We start from the raw sequence: 15,695 nt of genomic DNA, 5'->3' as shown, positions 1-15,695 counted from the left end.
CTTCCTAATAGTAGTTGACAAACAAGAGGTTACAATCTTGACTGGTGTTTAAAAGCCTTGCCGATCCTTCCCTTGAAAGGTTAATTTAAAATAAAGAAAATGGGCCACCTTATTCTCTCTTGGTAGTTCTGTAATAAAAGGTTGATTGTTCAAGCAGCAGCATTCAATTATTCTGTTTCTGATGCTATCTACGTGTAAAAAAATCTAGCTAGGCTTCGCTGGTCCCCGAAGGCTTTCCAGTTCCAGCCCTCAGTGCAAGGATGCAAAACAAAAATTAGAGCCTCACAATCAACATTCAAAATGTCAAGTATTATGTTGTCAAGTTAAAGAATGAATTTGCTTCCAGGAATATCAGATACAGAAAAGCTTCTGGAGTGTTTACCCCTTTTTTTAGTGAAACTCATTCTTTGAATATGTTTGCTGGAGAAAAATAAGCTAACTAGGGAAGTCAGAGTGGCAGCCAGTGTTCAGATAAATTGCCCACAAGTGTAGCCCTCCAGTTCTTGTTGAATTAATCATGATACTAGACTTCTACAACAGACATTGAAAGCATACAGTATATGTATGTAGCATACAGTATAACTGAAGCAGAAAACAATTAGTTCCTTATCTGTTTAATTTTTTTCTCCCCTGCAGGAGCTGGGATGCTCAAATAATAGATGTGCAGACCAAGAGCAATGAAATTTATTGCTCTGATTCTAATGGTTGAAAGAAAACCAACACTGACCCTCAAGAGTTTAGGGAGCAAAATAAATAAAGAGTTTTAGAATTATGCATGAACACTGAGAGGACTGAGTAACATCCTGGAAACATGGTGAGATCTAGTGTAAAATAAATCACCTCTCAAAGGGAAAGTGATGTGAATGGCTTAAACAACTTTGAAATTAGTGTTAATTTTGATAGCAGCATGAATTTTAGCCCCACATTTCCTCACTTTTACTTACTGATCTTCTAGGTGGAAAACTGAAAAGACAGGAATCTCTCAGAGGGGAAAATAAATGCTGTTACAATGGATCCTCACAAACAGCAACAGGGGCATGGCAAAGTAGCTCTGGCATCAGAAGAAACCTTGGCAGTGCTGAGCAATCAGATAAAACAATTCTTACTTGTAAGCCAGTTGAAGCAGGCCTTCTAACAGACCAGTGCACAGGTATGTTCTGTTCCTTTAAAATATCAACTGTCATTTAATAGAAAGGAATAAGATAGGAACACAAAAAATACAGAATGCTGTTAATACCACCCAAAAAAAAAAAAAATGTTTTGCCAAAACGTGTAAAATTCCTTGTTTCATGATTAAGAAGTTGTGTTCAGTTTGAGTGTGTGGTTTACTAATGGTCTTTTTTTTCCTCACCAAATAAATAAATAAATAAATAAAGATGCTATCTGTATATCTTATCATGTTGAGTGACAGGCATCATGTTCTGATGACCTGCAGTTCATGTTTCCAAAACTCTGCCGCATTTCTTCTGCCATCTTATAAAAAAAAAGTCACCAGTGTTTAAAACATTTACGTTGAAAGGCTTCATCAAATTGCATGTTTTTCCTAATCAGAGTTTGCTTCTTTTCCTAGTCAGAGTTTAGAGGACACGAAGGCTCCACAGAGCCTGAGCCAAGATACACATTCCAAGAAGCCCATAGAGCCTGTACTGTGACACACTTACACTATGAGCGGAGGCACAATAATGCACAAGAGCAGTTCCTTTGGGTAATTCATGTTTCCTGTATTTATGGCAGAAACTCTCCCATACTCCTCCTCCTCCCTCCCCAGCTGCTTCAATCCCTTGCTGAAAGGTAATACCACAAAATCCAGCCTTTGTTATCCAGTAGGAGAGCAGCAGTAAACAATTCAAGGACAATAGCCACCAGACATGTGGAAAACACTTCATTTTTACTGAATGGCCACATGCAAGTCCTTTGCTAATTAGAGCTCCTGAACATTGAAAATAACTATAATCTGTTATTGTTGAAACCCCATGATTTTGGTGGAATGGAAGATCTCTTTAGAAGCTCTTAAAAGATCCAGAAATGTTTGGATCTGTTTTTTTTTTAAAAAAACACTTCAGACTGGAGTAATGAAAAATATAGGTTAAGCTCGACACTGCCAGGTACTAGGTCAATAATGACAATAGTAGTAGGACAATAATGACTTTTATGGCTTTTAAAAGTCTTTTGTGTCGTTCAGCCTCTTGGTTGTTTGGCAGACCCCAGCAAAAACCCAATTTCCAGCTCTGAGACGGCTGCGTTATGTCCTCGACTCTTGTTCCCTTCCCGCTCTCCCAGGCGATGGCAGCCAGGAGGGACAGCCACCGGCAGCACCAGCACGGCTCCTGCCAGCCTTTTCTGCCCGTGGAGCCAGGGGTGACAGCCTGGAGGGACGATGACGGCCGGCCCAGGGGGCTGTGGCACACAGGACGGTGGCTCAGCTTGGCTCCTCGGCTGCACTGGAAGCAGGCGGGATCGCAAGTGTGTTAAAGTCCTGGATGTCAGGAGATGGTTTTGAGAGGGGCCGCGCTTTGACCCTCGTTCCCTAGCGCCGGGGATGCCTCTCTCCAGCAGCGCCGGGTCCCGCCCCGGGGGCACGGCGGGAGGGCTGGGCGGTCTCGGGGCGGGCGGCCCCGCTCCGGATCCTCCCCCCGGCCCGGGTCCGGGCGCCCAGCACCCTCCTCCTCTTCCCCCGCGCCCGGGCGGGGGCTGCCCGCGGCGCCGGGGCCACACAAAGCGGCGAGCGGCGGTGCCTCCGCGCCGGCCATGGAGCCGCCCGTGCCGCCTCAGGAGCAGCCGCCGCGCCCGCGCTCGCACACGGTCACCACCACCAGCAGCTCCTTCACCGCCAACCTGTCGGCCAGCTCCAGCACCCTCGCCTACGACAGGGAGTTCCTGCGCACCGTGCCCGGGCTCCTCATGGTGACCGAGATTGTGAGTGACCCGGGGCGGGGGGCGCGGAGGGGCGGGGGAGCCTCGGCCTGGGCACCCGGCCACCGCTGGGGTGAGGGATCGGGGCGCTCCCCTCGGCGCATCGCCCGCTGCGGCTGCCGAGGGTCCGTGCCCGCGGGAGCAGGAGAGGCTCCGCGGCGTGGGCACAAGCGTCCCGCCGGGAAACTGGAAAATCAGCGCAGGGCACACGCGGTCTGTTCAGCCTCCCGTAGTATCTGCGGTATCATCACGTCCCGTAGAGGAAAGACGAGTTTTGGCAGACCGGGAACTGAGTTTTGGAGACTTTTCTGTAACCACATTGGTTGTGTATGCTTCGCACTTCATAGCGCGCGAATAGTCATGACGTCAGAGTTAATTAAACAATTTATCTTTGTTTCCTGTGTCAATAAAAAACATTTCCATACGCTCTTAGTGCCTAGATACACCTGTGGAGAGTGGGAGATTAACTGACACCTTTTGGGCTTGGTAGTGAATTTGTTTTTTGCAGGTAGTCCGTAAGGTGTAAATGAACGTACAGAGGACCAGGCAACGCTAAATTCACTTGCCTTAGTGGTAGGTGGTGAACAGCACAACGCCAGGATCCCTCTGCAGGCCTGTGGGCCCTCAAGTGTGTCGAGCTGCAGACACACGGCATCTCCTCTTAAAAATTATGTGTTTAATTCCACTCATCTACACTATTAATGATTAAAGATCTTAAAGAACTGGCTGCCCCAACTAACTTTTTGAGTTTCCCGTGTGAAGTTTTCGTTGTCTTGAAGCTTCAAGGATTAACTTACCAGACCACATTCGTTTTCAAGGCTTGAAAACATTGTGCTTCACCAGAGCAGTGGAATGGCTGTTGGTTTTGCTGACTTCAAAGTTAAAATAACTAGGCAAAGCTTCAGGCTGATGTGTGATGTAGGACCTCTGGCAGGAGCAGTGCCATTGGAGGGAGAATGCACTGAGATGCCAGATTGTTGTGCAAGCCAATAGTGATGAGGCTGTGAAGTCAGCGCCTGCTACCAGCTGGTACCCTGTTTGCCAATGTCCTTGGGAGTTCTGTTGATATCTAGTTGATAGGTGGTTGTAGGCTTGTTTTGGCTGTTAGATACAGGAGATGCTTCACTGTCAAAGCTGTGGTAGATCTGTGAATAAACAAGTTTTTGAAAGAATAACTGCTTTCTTTTCCACTCTTTTTCAGTTAGTAATTACAACAGAGTTATGTACCTTTCTTGTACTTTATCTGAAGAGTGATCCCACTGAAGATCGTTACAGAGGTGCCCAAGGCTTTTCCCAAGCCCTGCTGGAATGCCATATATTCATCCTGGCTGTGAATACTGGATCAGCTGCACTCACATTGAGCTACATGGCCACAGGGCATGCACAGGCTCTTGCTTACTCTTTGTTGGAAGTGTGCATTCTAGTTTGTGTTGACAGGTTGTACAGCTTACCTTTCTAAACAGTGATGATGCTTTTTAGGGGGATTTTGTTTCTTCTCACCATTCCTAACTCCTGGAATAATTGTAAAATGTGAAGATGAGCAGTTCCTGACCAACTCAAAGGAGCTAATAAAAGTCTGTAAGGTAGATTAATTGTTACTGTGATGGTGTTTGTGATGGTGTATTTTAGAGAACAGAGTACTGTTCTGATATGAAATTGAAAATTGTAGGGCAGGTCCTACAGAATAGCTACTGATAGGTAGTGCCTTTAAGGAAATACTTCTAGTTCTTAATTCCACTTATTTTAAAGCAGCTAGAGTAGCTGTTCTTCTGTGAAATTAAAGAAAAACATGTTAATGCAGACCTTTATATGGAATTAGCTGAAAGAACCTCAGGTACTAAAATCAAATAGTGAGTTTACACACACACATACGTATATATGTATGTGTATATGTATGTATGTATATATATATGTATATATATATATATTTGGCATCAGGTTTTGGTTAAACATTTTCCACCAGTTCAGTATGTTTTTTGTTGTTGTTTTGTTTTGTTTTCTCTTGAGAGAAAATGTGCCATAACAGAGCATGACTAGAGATCCCAAGATCTCTATTTCAAAACTTTCTGTGCATATTCAACTTTATTGGAGTTGTGTACCCTAAATCAGCCTGTTCTGATTGTTGTGCCTTGCCTGCACCAATTGAACCTTCAGGATATTTCTGACCCTTGGTACTGATCCCCCAGCTTATAGCACGATCCCTCTGCTAAGGATTTTCAAACCTGTAAATAAGAGCATGTAATTCGGTCTCAGGAGTTGCAGCCTGGTAGATCTTTTCCAGTCTAAAGAGCTCTAAAGAACAGCTGCTGTGGTAGGACCATCCCTTTGCTTCTGGTGCCCTTCTCTGCGACACCTCTGACATGGACAGGGGAGAGGAGTGTTTTTAGTAATATCTGCTATCAGTGCAGATCCCATGTCCATGTTAAAGCTGAGCTAGGGGCATTAAACAATGGTGCTAAATGCTCTGAGAGTTTGCACTGTGGGGCTGCATAAATATTTGATTATTGCTGCTGTCAGTCAGCAATGGGCCTGCAGCAGGAGGGGTACAGTCTGTGTCTCCTGGCTCTGAAACTGGAGCTCTCTTCTCTGTGTAGGCAAGGGGCAAATCTGTGTTATTCTTTGACCAAAAAGTATGGAAAAGCAGGAAGTTATCACATAAATGAAATATTCTAGCCCTATAAATGAAGGATCTTGATCAGGTTTTGCACCCACTTCCCTAATTTGCATACTGTGAAGATGAATTAACTGCTGTGTGGATTTCCATGTGTGCTGGTAACCAGCCTACATCTGCACTGAGACTGTGATTTAATGGCACAGTAAATTCAGCCTAACAGTTCCTTCTCAGAGATTCTTTGTAGTCCTGCAAAGCACTGCTCTGCTATTAACTCAGTCTGCTGTTTCAAATTTGTTCAAAATGAGTTAGCTTTATAAAGACAGGTTTTATGATGGATCAGGTATTATCTGTCCTTTATGTGGCTGCTTTAGAGCCTGTGTAAATGTGGGATGAGGCTGACTGTGCCTATTCAGCAGTAATAGAGTTATGTACCTAAACCTGCTTCAGCTTAATTCTATAATGCCTTTCAGTCTAGCACTGCACACATCTAGCATGAATGAACTCAGAAATGCAGCCTGAAGTGTAGGTGCTGACAGATTTCCCTTGCCTTCGACGTCTGCCTCCAGGACCAGAGCAGGTGCAAGGTTTCCTGCCACTTGCTTGGAAAAAACTGGGGTCAGTTTATTTCAGTGGAAAGAGCAAAATAGAAAATGCCACCGGGTTTCTGAGAGGCCTTTGGAAACTGGTGTAAAACATAACTTTGGTGCATGGAAGGAAGTCTAAAGCACTTGTTGCTGGACAGGGCAGGGGTTCTGACTCAGGAGACTTGGATTTACTGGCCTTACTTGGCCATTGCCTGCTGGAAATTAATTTATCTGAATCTCTTTTAACTTCTTAGAATATCTCATCTATTCATGGAATATGTGTACTAATCTTTGTAAGGCTCACTGAGATCCATTGGTGAAAAGTAGTGTAGAAGATGTAAGTGGTGTTACAGAAAGTCTTTAAATGAGAAAATGAGATGTCAGTTGCCTGGGTTGACACTGAAGTAAAAATACACCATATAAAATGATTGATACTGATTCCTACAGTGTAGCACCACCAGTCCCCCTGGAGGATTTACAGTTTCAAAATGAGCAAGTATAGCGATTTCTAGAGATATCTTTTGAGTGTTTCTTTTCTGTAAAATGATGGCCCAGAAAAACTACGTTTATCTTCCTGGGACTTTTATGGCCAAGAAAAATGATGGCTAGTGATACCTTCTTGGAGCTGTAAATCAGCTTCTCCAGTCAAACATTATGGATCACTTTGGGGAAGTGGAGAGTTTTGTGGTTGCTATGGATGTAGTTATAAAAATATTTACTTTCTAGCAGGATGACATTGATCTCTTCAGATTGTTGCTTCACATCAATGTGTTGCTAGATGAAGTCTCTTGTAAAACTTGCACTACTGATTTTAAGGCTTGTGATAGCTATTTGACCTTGACAAAAACAAATACTTATATAGCTTGGAAAGGTTTAGAAGGTTGTTAGGCTGCTGCTGCACATGAGATCTTGTGATGGTCTAAATTTTAGTAAGCTGTAATTACAGTAGCATTTCTTTATGCTGTTCTATGCACATTATTCTTTGAAATGCCCAAAATAAAATAGATATTTGAAATAGAAGCCTGATAGCAAATTATGTACTTTATTAGCATCACATAAAATTGTGGTTCAAATTTATGTTTCTGGACAATAAAAATAATTTTGATCACTGGTTCATTATTCTTCTTCAAATGTTAGACCTTTGAACGTTCAATTCATAAAGGAAATATTGTTGACTTTGTTTATTCTAGTAGACTGGTGACCCTCAGAATATTAAATAGATATTGAAAGTTATGTCAGATCTAAGATATTGAGGTTGCCCAACCAGAACAACTGGAAATGTGCAAGTGTTTGTTCAATAGACGTTTTACCTTTTTCCTGAGAGTTGCATCAAACTCATCTACGGATATTCAAGTGTTGAATTAAGTCAGCAATACTCATATAAATGTTAAGGAAAATAGAAATAATTCAGGGGGGATGATCTACTGTGAAAAAGCTAAAATACTAAAATTACACTTAAAGCTCTCCTTGCATTTAGCTTTTTCTTTTAGTCTTAAGCCCTCTCTGACTGCAGTTCCAAGTTTTATGTATATATGCCATCTTCCTCCTGCCCTCCCGTTTCTTGGAATGGCTCAGAAGAATAGCTCAGAAGCATGAAGGGAGTTTCAAAGAGCCCTTTTCCTCACCTGAGTAGCAGCAAGACTTTCTCTTCTTTCAGGAGCAGTTGAGATTTTTTTCTTTTTTCTTACAATGCGATTTTTACTCCAGTCATAGCGTGTCTGCTTGCAAGTAGTTGACAACACTGAGCTACCTCCTAACGTGTTGAACAAGTGCTTTGCCTAGAGGAGATGTACACAAGCACATATTTTAATGTTATTCACTTTGAATTACTGAATGGAAAAAACCAAATCCTGTAGCAACTAGTCAGTCACTTCATCCAGCAGCTTCATGTTCCTATGCATGAATGAGAAAAAACACAATATAAAGTCTCAGCTCTCTCCTTTGGTCTTGATCAGACAAAACTCTCGCTGAAGTCAGGTTTCAGTTCTGCCTTCTGTAGGTGCTGTTGTTCCACTGCTAGCCCTTAGCTGTCCTTAGTGTACTGATTATACACATCTATACGATTTCCATCTTCCTTTAGGATCATGTAGTTATTTAAAGTTACGTTTCCTGTAAGGTCTTTGGTTTCCTGGACAAGATCAGGGTGTTTCCTTGGGAAGGGAGAACTGTTTGGGGGACACAAGAAAACAGAACCTTTTGAACATGCTCCAAGTGATGACAGAGAAACAGTGTCAGGGCTAAAGTGGTAGGAGGGTGAAAATGCCTATTAAACTGAATGAAGATATTTTTCCAAAGGTCAAAAATGCAAAATATTCTCAATACGTCACAGTTAAGGTACAACACGTATGAAATGTTATTATCTCTTCATGAGAAGAATGCTTTAAAGTCATACTTAAACATCAAATTTATTGTTGAGTGGATAGTGAATATAATATAAATCCTTCCCCCTCCCCCCATCCCGAACTCTAGAATTATTTTTTTTTTCTTTGGTGCCTTCAAAAATTCTTATGCACACAAACTTAAATAATCTTTTTGGGCTTCAGTGGCCTGTGTCTATATGATAGTGAAATGTGCAGTTCTCCCATTATTCCTAATGGAATAGGCAGAGCTTCCCAGGTGCTTAGCTTTAGCATGGTGCTGTGGCTGGGTGTGAGTCAGGAGGGTAAATGCTGAGGTGAACATCATGGTCTGAGGACAAAAGTCGATGATATAGTTGCAAAGAGACTGTGACTGCATTCCTGAAAATTGCCTTTTTCCAGATATGCACAGGAGTCCCAAATCCCTGGGTAATCATACTATGGGAAGTCAGTGCCTGATAGAGATTCCTGATAATGATGGAGACATCTGATGGTGCATTTTTCCTAACATTAATTCAGATCCCAGACTTGGCTGTGTCTCTTCTTTGTGGTTGTTAGTTTGTTGTTCAGTTGGGATTTTTTTTTTTCTCCCATTGTGTTATATTCTTTTTTTTTCTCTTTCTGCACTATCATTCCTGCTTTCTGTTTGGAATTATTTATTATACACTGTTAAGACCACAGATTAGAGGATCTTGAAGCAGTGTTTGCTTATCCAAAGAACCCTATTTTCCATGCAGTCTGTGATGAAGAGGTGTATTTGTTGGCAGTGTAGTAAGAATGTGAGTGGGAAAAGGACACAGAAAGAAGTTGTCTGTGGGTCACACTCGATTCTTGAAAAATCATTAATGGCCCCCAGATTTCTGAGTCCATTAACAAAATGCTGCTTCTAGAGCAAAAGCAGATGTCTTTCAGTCCCTGCCCTTTGGATGGGAGCACTCCTGTGTACCTGGGGAGTGTCTGATGTGTCTGCTGTGTTCTGTGCTCTGAACCACCTGTGTAGCACCAACAGACAGGGTTGGAGCAGTGGTGCCTCAAAGATTCTTCTTAAAAATTGCGTTCTCAAAACCACAGAAAAATTCTCTTGGCGACTCTGAACCCTTCAGAATGGCAAGTGTGGAGGGAATGATGATGTGTTGTTCTTATCTGCTGATTGCCTTCTCATTCAGCCTACTGTTCTTTCCTGTTCTCTCCTGGGAATAACAGTGCCATATATATAGTTTATAATGGTCATGTAGATAAATATGTATGTATATATATGCATATATATATATATATCTATATTACATGTATGCATGTATATGTTTGTATATATATTTATATTTTTATATATGTGCACACACACATATATATATGTGTTTTAGCTTCATTTTATTTTGGATAAAGTACTGTACTGTATGTATTGATATTGTATTGTGTGATATTGCTGCAGTTTTTTCCCCTTTGAATTCCAGAAAACCAGCAGAAAGTGTGTCCTTGCAGAGAGGACCTAGCCCTTTGTTTTTTTCTAGGGTCAAACAGCAAATAGCTTTTAGCATCCATAAGGCCTTTGGCCAGGTAGTTCTGTTCCTGTGGCCTGAGCCAGTTCCCCATGGAAGCTGCTGGCACTAATTCACCTGCCTCTGAAAGGACCAGATCAGGTATAAGACTCTTAAAACTCTGGTGTAGGAGGGACTGAGTAAGGAAAGAATCAAGTCACTGCTTTCAGTGATGCCTGGGACTGGTCCAAGGAAAGTATGGTGTTATGCTTATGTTAATAAACTTAAGGAGGCTGAGCTTTTGGTTTTATATGCAGTAATACAGTATCCAGGCTTTGCCAGATCTCTTCACTGCACAGGCTTGGATCAGTCCTGGCTGTGACTGCATTTTTGCCAAGCTAGAGTGCAATATTGACTGTTTACACTGACCGTTTTTGTGAGGTATGGGTGTGCAGATGACATTGATGCAACCACAGGTTTGCTGAGAGAAAAATCTTCAGAGCAAAGCAAAACCAGTTTCAACAAACTGGTATTGTTAGAGGCATGCAGTCTGCACAGTTTGTTCTGGGCAGCCACAGTGTTTCTGGTCTGATGTAAGATGTGCTAAAATCAGATTCAGTAGAACTGAGACAAAGTAAGTAGGCATGGTAACAATCAGCAAGGTGTCTGTCTCTGGATATACCATAATCTAGTTATGAAGAATAAATAAATTGAAAACATTCCAAGTAGGACCCTGGAAAGAAGCCACATAGGAAAAGCAGCCTCTCTGATCATACTCTGGTAATCAGTTCTTGCGTTTAACTGGTAGCCTAATGGGCACAGCTTCAAAGGAAATCTGTCAAGAACCTCTGCTTCATACCTGAAAATAAGAATGGTTTGTATCATCAGCTTTAAATGTGGCTGCTGTATCCAGGCCTGAATTTAAATATATTCAAGGTGATGCTGTTTTTGCACAGATCCATTTATTTAGCCTCAAAGTTGTACAGCTGCTAGCTAAAGGCTCCTTTTTTTTTTTCTTTTTCTTTTTTTTTTTTTTTTCCAGTCTGCCCCTTTAATATATATTTTAGCATATGTTCTCTACATTCAACAATAATGGTATTCCAAAGGCTTTGGCTCCTATGGCGGGTAATGGCTGAATGGGGCAGTTTTGAGAAAAGTATGAGGAGCTGTAGGTGAAACTTAAAAAGGGAGACAGAGTGTTGCAGGGAGGAATTCAGCACTGGGGAACGGGGGAAGAGGTAAAAAAAAAGCCTCTAACAAAAGGAAAACCTCTACAATGTGTCTTTAAAATGGCACTTCAACTGATAACATCATATTTGGTTGTGCCCAGCCAGAGACAGCCACTGTAGGGCAGACTGACAAGGATCAGGTGAGGAGAAGGTGAGTCTGTGGTGGATGCCTGTTACTGCTGCTGTGGATTGGAAAGCATAAACAAGTGCACAGTTATCCTTTACAGGCTCAGGACACAACTACGATACGTGCTGGGGAGAGTGATGCTATAATTCAATCCTTAGTGGGGAAAACAAGACCGAAAAATTACAGTATTCATGCTGATTTGGTTGTAGTTTAATTTGTAAACTGTGATGTACCTTGCTATCAGGAACCCCATGTGCTTATTTCCAAGAGTTTATAGGTACTTAATAAACAAATAAAAAATTATTTTATTAAGGTCCTGGAAATTAAGAAGCATCAAAATTGGTTTTACCCTGGCAGTGTTGATTTCACATTGAATTGTGTGCAGGTACTGGAATCCAGTCAAAACCTGCTTGATCATGTTATTTTTATCAAGAAACTCCTGTTATGGTCATTGCATAGAAGAGCTTTTCTAGGCGTGACTGGGATATTGTGCACACAGCATTGGAGGAAGTCATGTGAGTAAGGAAAGGGATTATTCAAAGGGAGAGGATGGTCTCCTGGCTAATTGCTTCCTTAGAAAATTTGATTTTTATCTTCTGCTTGTATCATAATGTTCCTATGGGATGCTAGACAAGGCAAGTAAGCCCTACCTTTCATTGTGCTCACTTTACTCCTTGTTTTCTGAATCCCCAGCTTTGGGTCTGAGTTGCAGAAAAAGCGATTATTGTCAGATGGGTCTGAAAGTCAGTATGAGCTCTGTGTTCTAAAGATGCAAAATGCAGTGCCATAATAAACACTGTGGAAAAAGAGTTTTCCAGAAATTTGGCAAGAATTGGCTTTTGATCCTAATTTTAGTGCACTGTTGAAAACTGGGATAGCGTACTACTCTGTCTCACAGAGATGTGTTTAAGAGTTTATTGATCGACTTGTGGGACAATACAGATAACACAGTGTTTTTCAAGAGTCCAAGCAGATGCAAAGCTCTGAGTTGCAGTTCTGCAGACCACACAAGTAAACAGGCAGAAAGCAAAATAAGGGAAGGCTTTAGTTCTGAAGGAGGCTTTCCCTTCTGTTGCTGCATGCAGGTGGTGGTGTGGAGAAAGGGAAAGTATGTGGTCAGAAAATTATAGATTATACCATACTGTGTATTTAACCAAGGATAGAATTAAGATGTGTGAAGAACTTGTTTCTGGAGGTGTTGCATATTTAGCTGCAAGTATTTCAACATGTTTGTCTCTCCCTCTGCCTCTGTCCCAAGTCCTTCTCTTTTCTATCTCTCTTCTGTAGTGGGTTTGGTTTTTGTTGTCTCCCCACCTCGTTTCTTCAAGCCCTCTTGTCCAGCAGCTCAGGGCAACTTGCCAGAGGCCTGCTTTGCATGATTTTCATCTGCTGTTCTTCAGGCTGGACAGAGAAAGTCAACACAGAAAATGCAGCTTCTACACTATGAATTTAGCAAAATGGTGTTTTAATAGAGGTGTTGGGCAACTGAAAGAAGAGGCTCTGCTCAGTAAGAGACATCCATCTTTAATGGTTTCATAAAGCTCTGGGTGAACAAAACTGTGAAAACTATGAAACAAAACTATGAAAAATACCATAGTATTTTAGAACAGTATTAGAAATACTGATAGCGATACAGTGATTCAGGAGGTTGTTGGTGAATATTGTGACATGTTTAGTTCTTGCATTCATCCAGAACGCAACTTTTTTAAAATGAAAGGCATAAAACAGGCTGGACAGAGCTGGATTTTTTGAGACCAACCACAATCTTGTGGTGATCACAGTGAAAGATGAAAAAGGCTGAAAAGCTCTTCAATGTAAGAGATTCAGGATGCATGGAAAAGCAAGATCTCTGTTGGAATTTCTGATTGATGCTTCAAAACCTCTGTATGTGCATAAGCCGTGTTCATTGGACTGTGCAATACAATCACAACAGTTATTGTGGATTGCCAGTTGACCTCCAATAAATATTTCCCCTTCCCCATGCTGTTACTAAGATATAACACAGTACAAATCAATACATTAATTAGTGTTCTTTTTATTTCTCCTAATGCATGGGAATGAGCTTGGATGCCATATAAAACTCATGCTAGACAGAAAAACAGTTGTTATTGGGAAACTACTATATTAAGTTTTGGAAAACCACAATCCTTATTTTACTCTTTTGAGTACATTCTTATATTGCTGGGACTTAGCTTTAAAGGGCAGTGTGCAAGAGGAAAGTAATGACCTACTTGAAGAGACAGCTTCTCTTGTGGTGTGTTTTCTGTTTGAAATACGTAAAGATGTATAAAACGTGAAGTTGTATAAAACTAATCTTGAATATACAACGCAGGCCTGTGGAACTGTAATTTAATGATGAAACTTGCCATGAGTGAAACAGTGATAAACAGCTATATGTTACTAGGTACAGTTTCATCGTTCCATTTGGTATATTGAAAGGATTTTCTGTTTAACTTCTCAGCAAAAATGGTAGGAATCTTAGCAGGAGAATGAGGATTCCAAGCAGTTTTTTCAAACTGGAGATTTCTTCCTAGACTTTGGCAATCGTGAAACGTGACCAGACACTTGTACAAAGAACTTGACATTCTCTTTATGCAGTAACAGACAACTATCTAGCTAATGTTTGCCTGAAGTAAGCAAGTCAAGATAATGTGTTAAAGGTGAGATGGGGTCTCTTGTAAAGTGTTTTACCAGCTCAAGTTAAAATTAAACTGAGTACACAGTGATAAATGAGAAGGAATTCTCTAAGCTTGGTTATATCTAAATTTCACTTTCTTATTAAGGTCTGCAGTTGAATGCTAGTCTTGGGCGAAAAAAAAGAAAAAAAACATAAGCCAAACCAAACATCCCTCTCCCCCCACCAAAAACTCCTAAAAAAACCCCAACCACCCTATAGTATGTCTGAAGTGATTTTCACTCTATAACTGAGCTTCATTTCAAAATGAAGTTTTGAAATGAAGGTCTCAGTTTAAAAAAATGGTGGATTTTTTTAAGTGAATTTAAAAAAAACCCACTTAATTTTGGCTTGTGTTGGTTGTTGTTTCTGTAGATTACATATTATATGGACAATGTACACAAGCAAGAAGATGACCCTGAGAACTGGTGCAAATACAGTCCGGATGAGTTGATGGGAACAAAATCAGATTAACATCTGATGTACACAAACAATATTGTTATGAAGAGAAGGTCATAATGAATCAGTTCTTGATGCTATTAAAACCTGTTGTGAATTTCCCATTGACTTCAATCATCCCCACATATCTGCACACAAAATGAGAAGAACACAAAAGCCAACCTACCGTGAAGTCTATGTGCTCTAATCAGCGCTGACATTGTTTGTCAGACTCCTAAGGACCAGCAGCTCCTTTCCGAGAGTCGTTTCCTATCCACTTGTTAGCATTTGGTAAAGGGCGGCTCTGGTGTTGCTTCCGTTCAGCGCTTTGAAGAAAAGGGTATGCCCAGAAACTTTCCCCCCTGGTTTCTTCTGCCAGGGCTATGGATTAGTCCAATAAAAGAGATCACCCCCCTTAAGACCTTTCCTCTCCAATACCCCTTCGTGGAGCCCTCACTGTCAAATTAGATTCAGATTAGGAGGAGCCTAATTAGCAGCTTTTACCATTGTAAAATAAATAAGTGGGAAAATAAAAGTCACAGTTAACCCACTTGGTACAAGATTACCCCAAAAATTCCCTGTCGTGCTACCTGCTTCTTGTGCACAGTTTCTTTTGCTTGGACATCTAGCTGATAGATGATGAAAGGGGAAGCTGTTCAGATCAGATCCATTGCTTTTACATGTTCTTTTATAAAACCCAATTGTCTAATTTATGTATTTCTTCAAAGCTCCCTGTAGTCAGGTATCCCACAGTACCAGGAGATACCTTATTTTGTAATGAAACATTGATAATTTTTTTACATCCACAATGTGATTCGATTAAATCCTATGTATAAAAACAGCTCAGCATCACAAGTATCAATCTAAATGTGTTTATTCAATACAACAAATGGGTTTGTCCCTGAGCTGTCCTGCCTTAGCACTGGATTATCAAACGATATATGCCTTTTCCTGTATCAAAGACAAATTGCTATGCGTGCTGTGTTCTTCCTTTTCCCTTTGTGTGAACTAGCAAAGCTCCCAGCTTGTGATGTCTTTCAGTGTTCTAATTCCTTTTTGGTTTCTTGGTTTTATGTGCTAAGACCTGCAATGCTGTTGGCAGTAGGAGATTACACTACATGACTTTGTGTTTGTGCACATTTCATCATAGTGGGCTGAGTATTCAGTGTGTGTGGACATGGGCATTTTGATATAGCAATAATTCATAGCTTGAAGAAAGGGGTGTCTGCAAAGTACTACTTTTTTTTAGAACTACTTTATATATATGTAATTTTTATTTAAGTT

The 15,695-nt window shown here is 41.0% G+C and overlaps 2 protein-coding genes across 2 annotated transcripts in view; both read left to right on the top strand.

Moving 5' to 3' along the window:
- GPD1L (glycerol-3-phosphate dehydrogenase 1 like) overlaps window positions 1-1,203 on the top strand; it is a 39,400-nt gene extending 38,197 nt beyond the window's left edge. Inside the window, exon 8 of the mRNA XM_088063849.1 lies at window positions 956-1,203. Within this exon, the coding sequence (XP_087919975.1) occupies window positions 956-998 (43 nt within the window). The 3' untranslated portion in view covers window positions 999-1,203. The remainder of the gene's footprint in view (window positions 1-955) is intronic.
- A 1,470-nt stretch (window positions 1,204-2,673) lies between these two features.
- CMTM8 (CKLF like MARVEL transmembrane domain containing 8) overlaps window positions 2,674-15,695 on the top strand; it is a 35,025-nt gene continuing 22,003 nt past the window's right edge. The window contains exon 1 of the mRNA XM_005518976.2: window positions 2,674-2,916. Coding sequence (XP_005519033.1) covers window positions 2,749-2,916 — 168 coding nt within the window. The 5' untranslated portion in view covers window positions 2,674-2,748. The remainder of the gene's footprint in view (window positions 2,917-15,695) is intronic.

This window comes from Pseudopodoces humilis, chromosome 1, assembly GCF_049639895.1.
Source record: "Pseudopodoces humilis isolate 2021_Gansu_Grassland_sample_001 chromosome 1, ASM4963989v1, whole genome shotgun sequence".
In the NCBI taxonomy this organism is placed as follows: Eukaryota; Metazoa; Chordata; class Aves; order Passeriformes; family Paridae; genus Pseudopodoces; species Pseudopodoces humilis.
The sequence above is the reverse complement of the archived record's forward strand: the minus strand, read 5'-3'. Positions and strand labels throughout refer to the sequence as shown.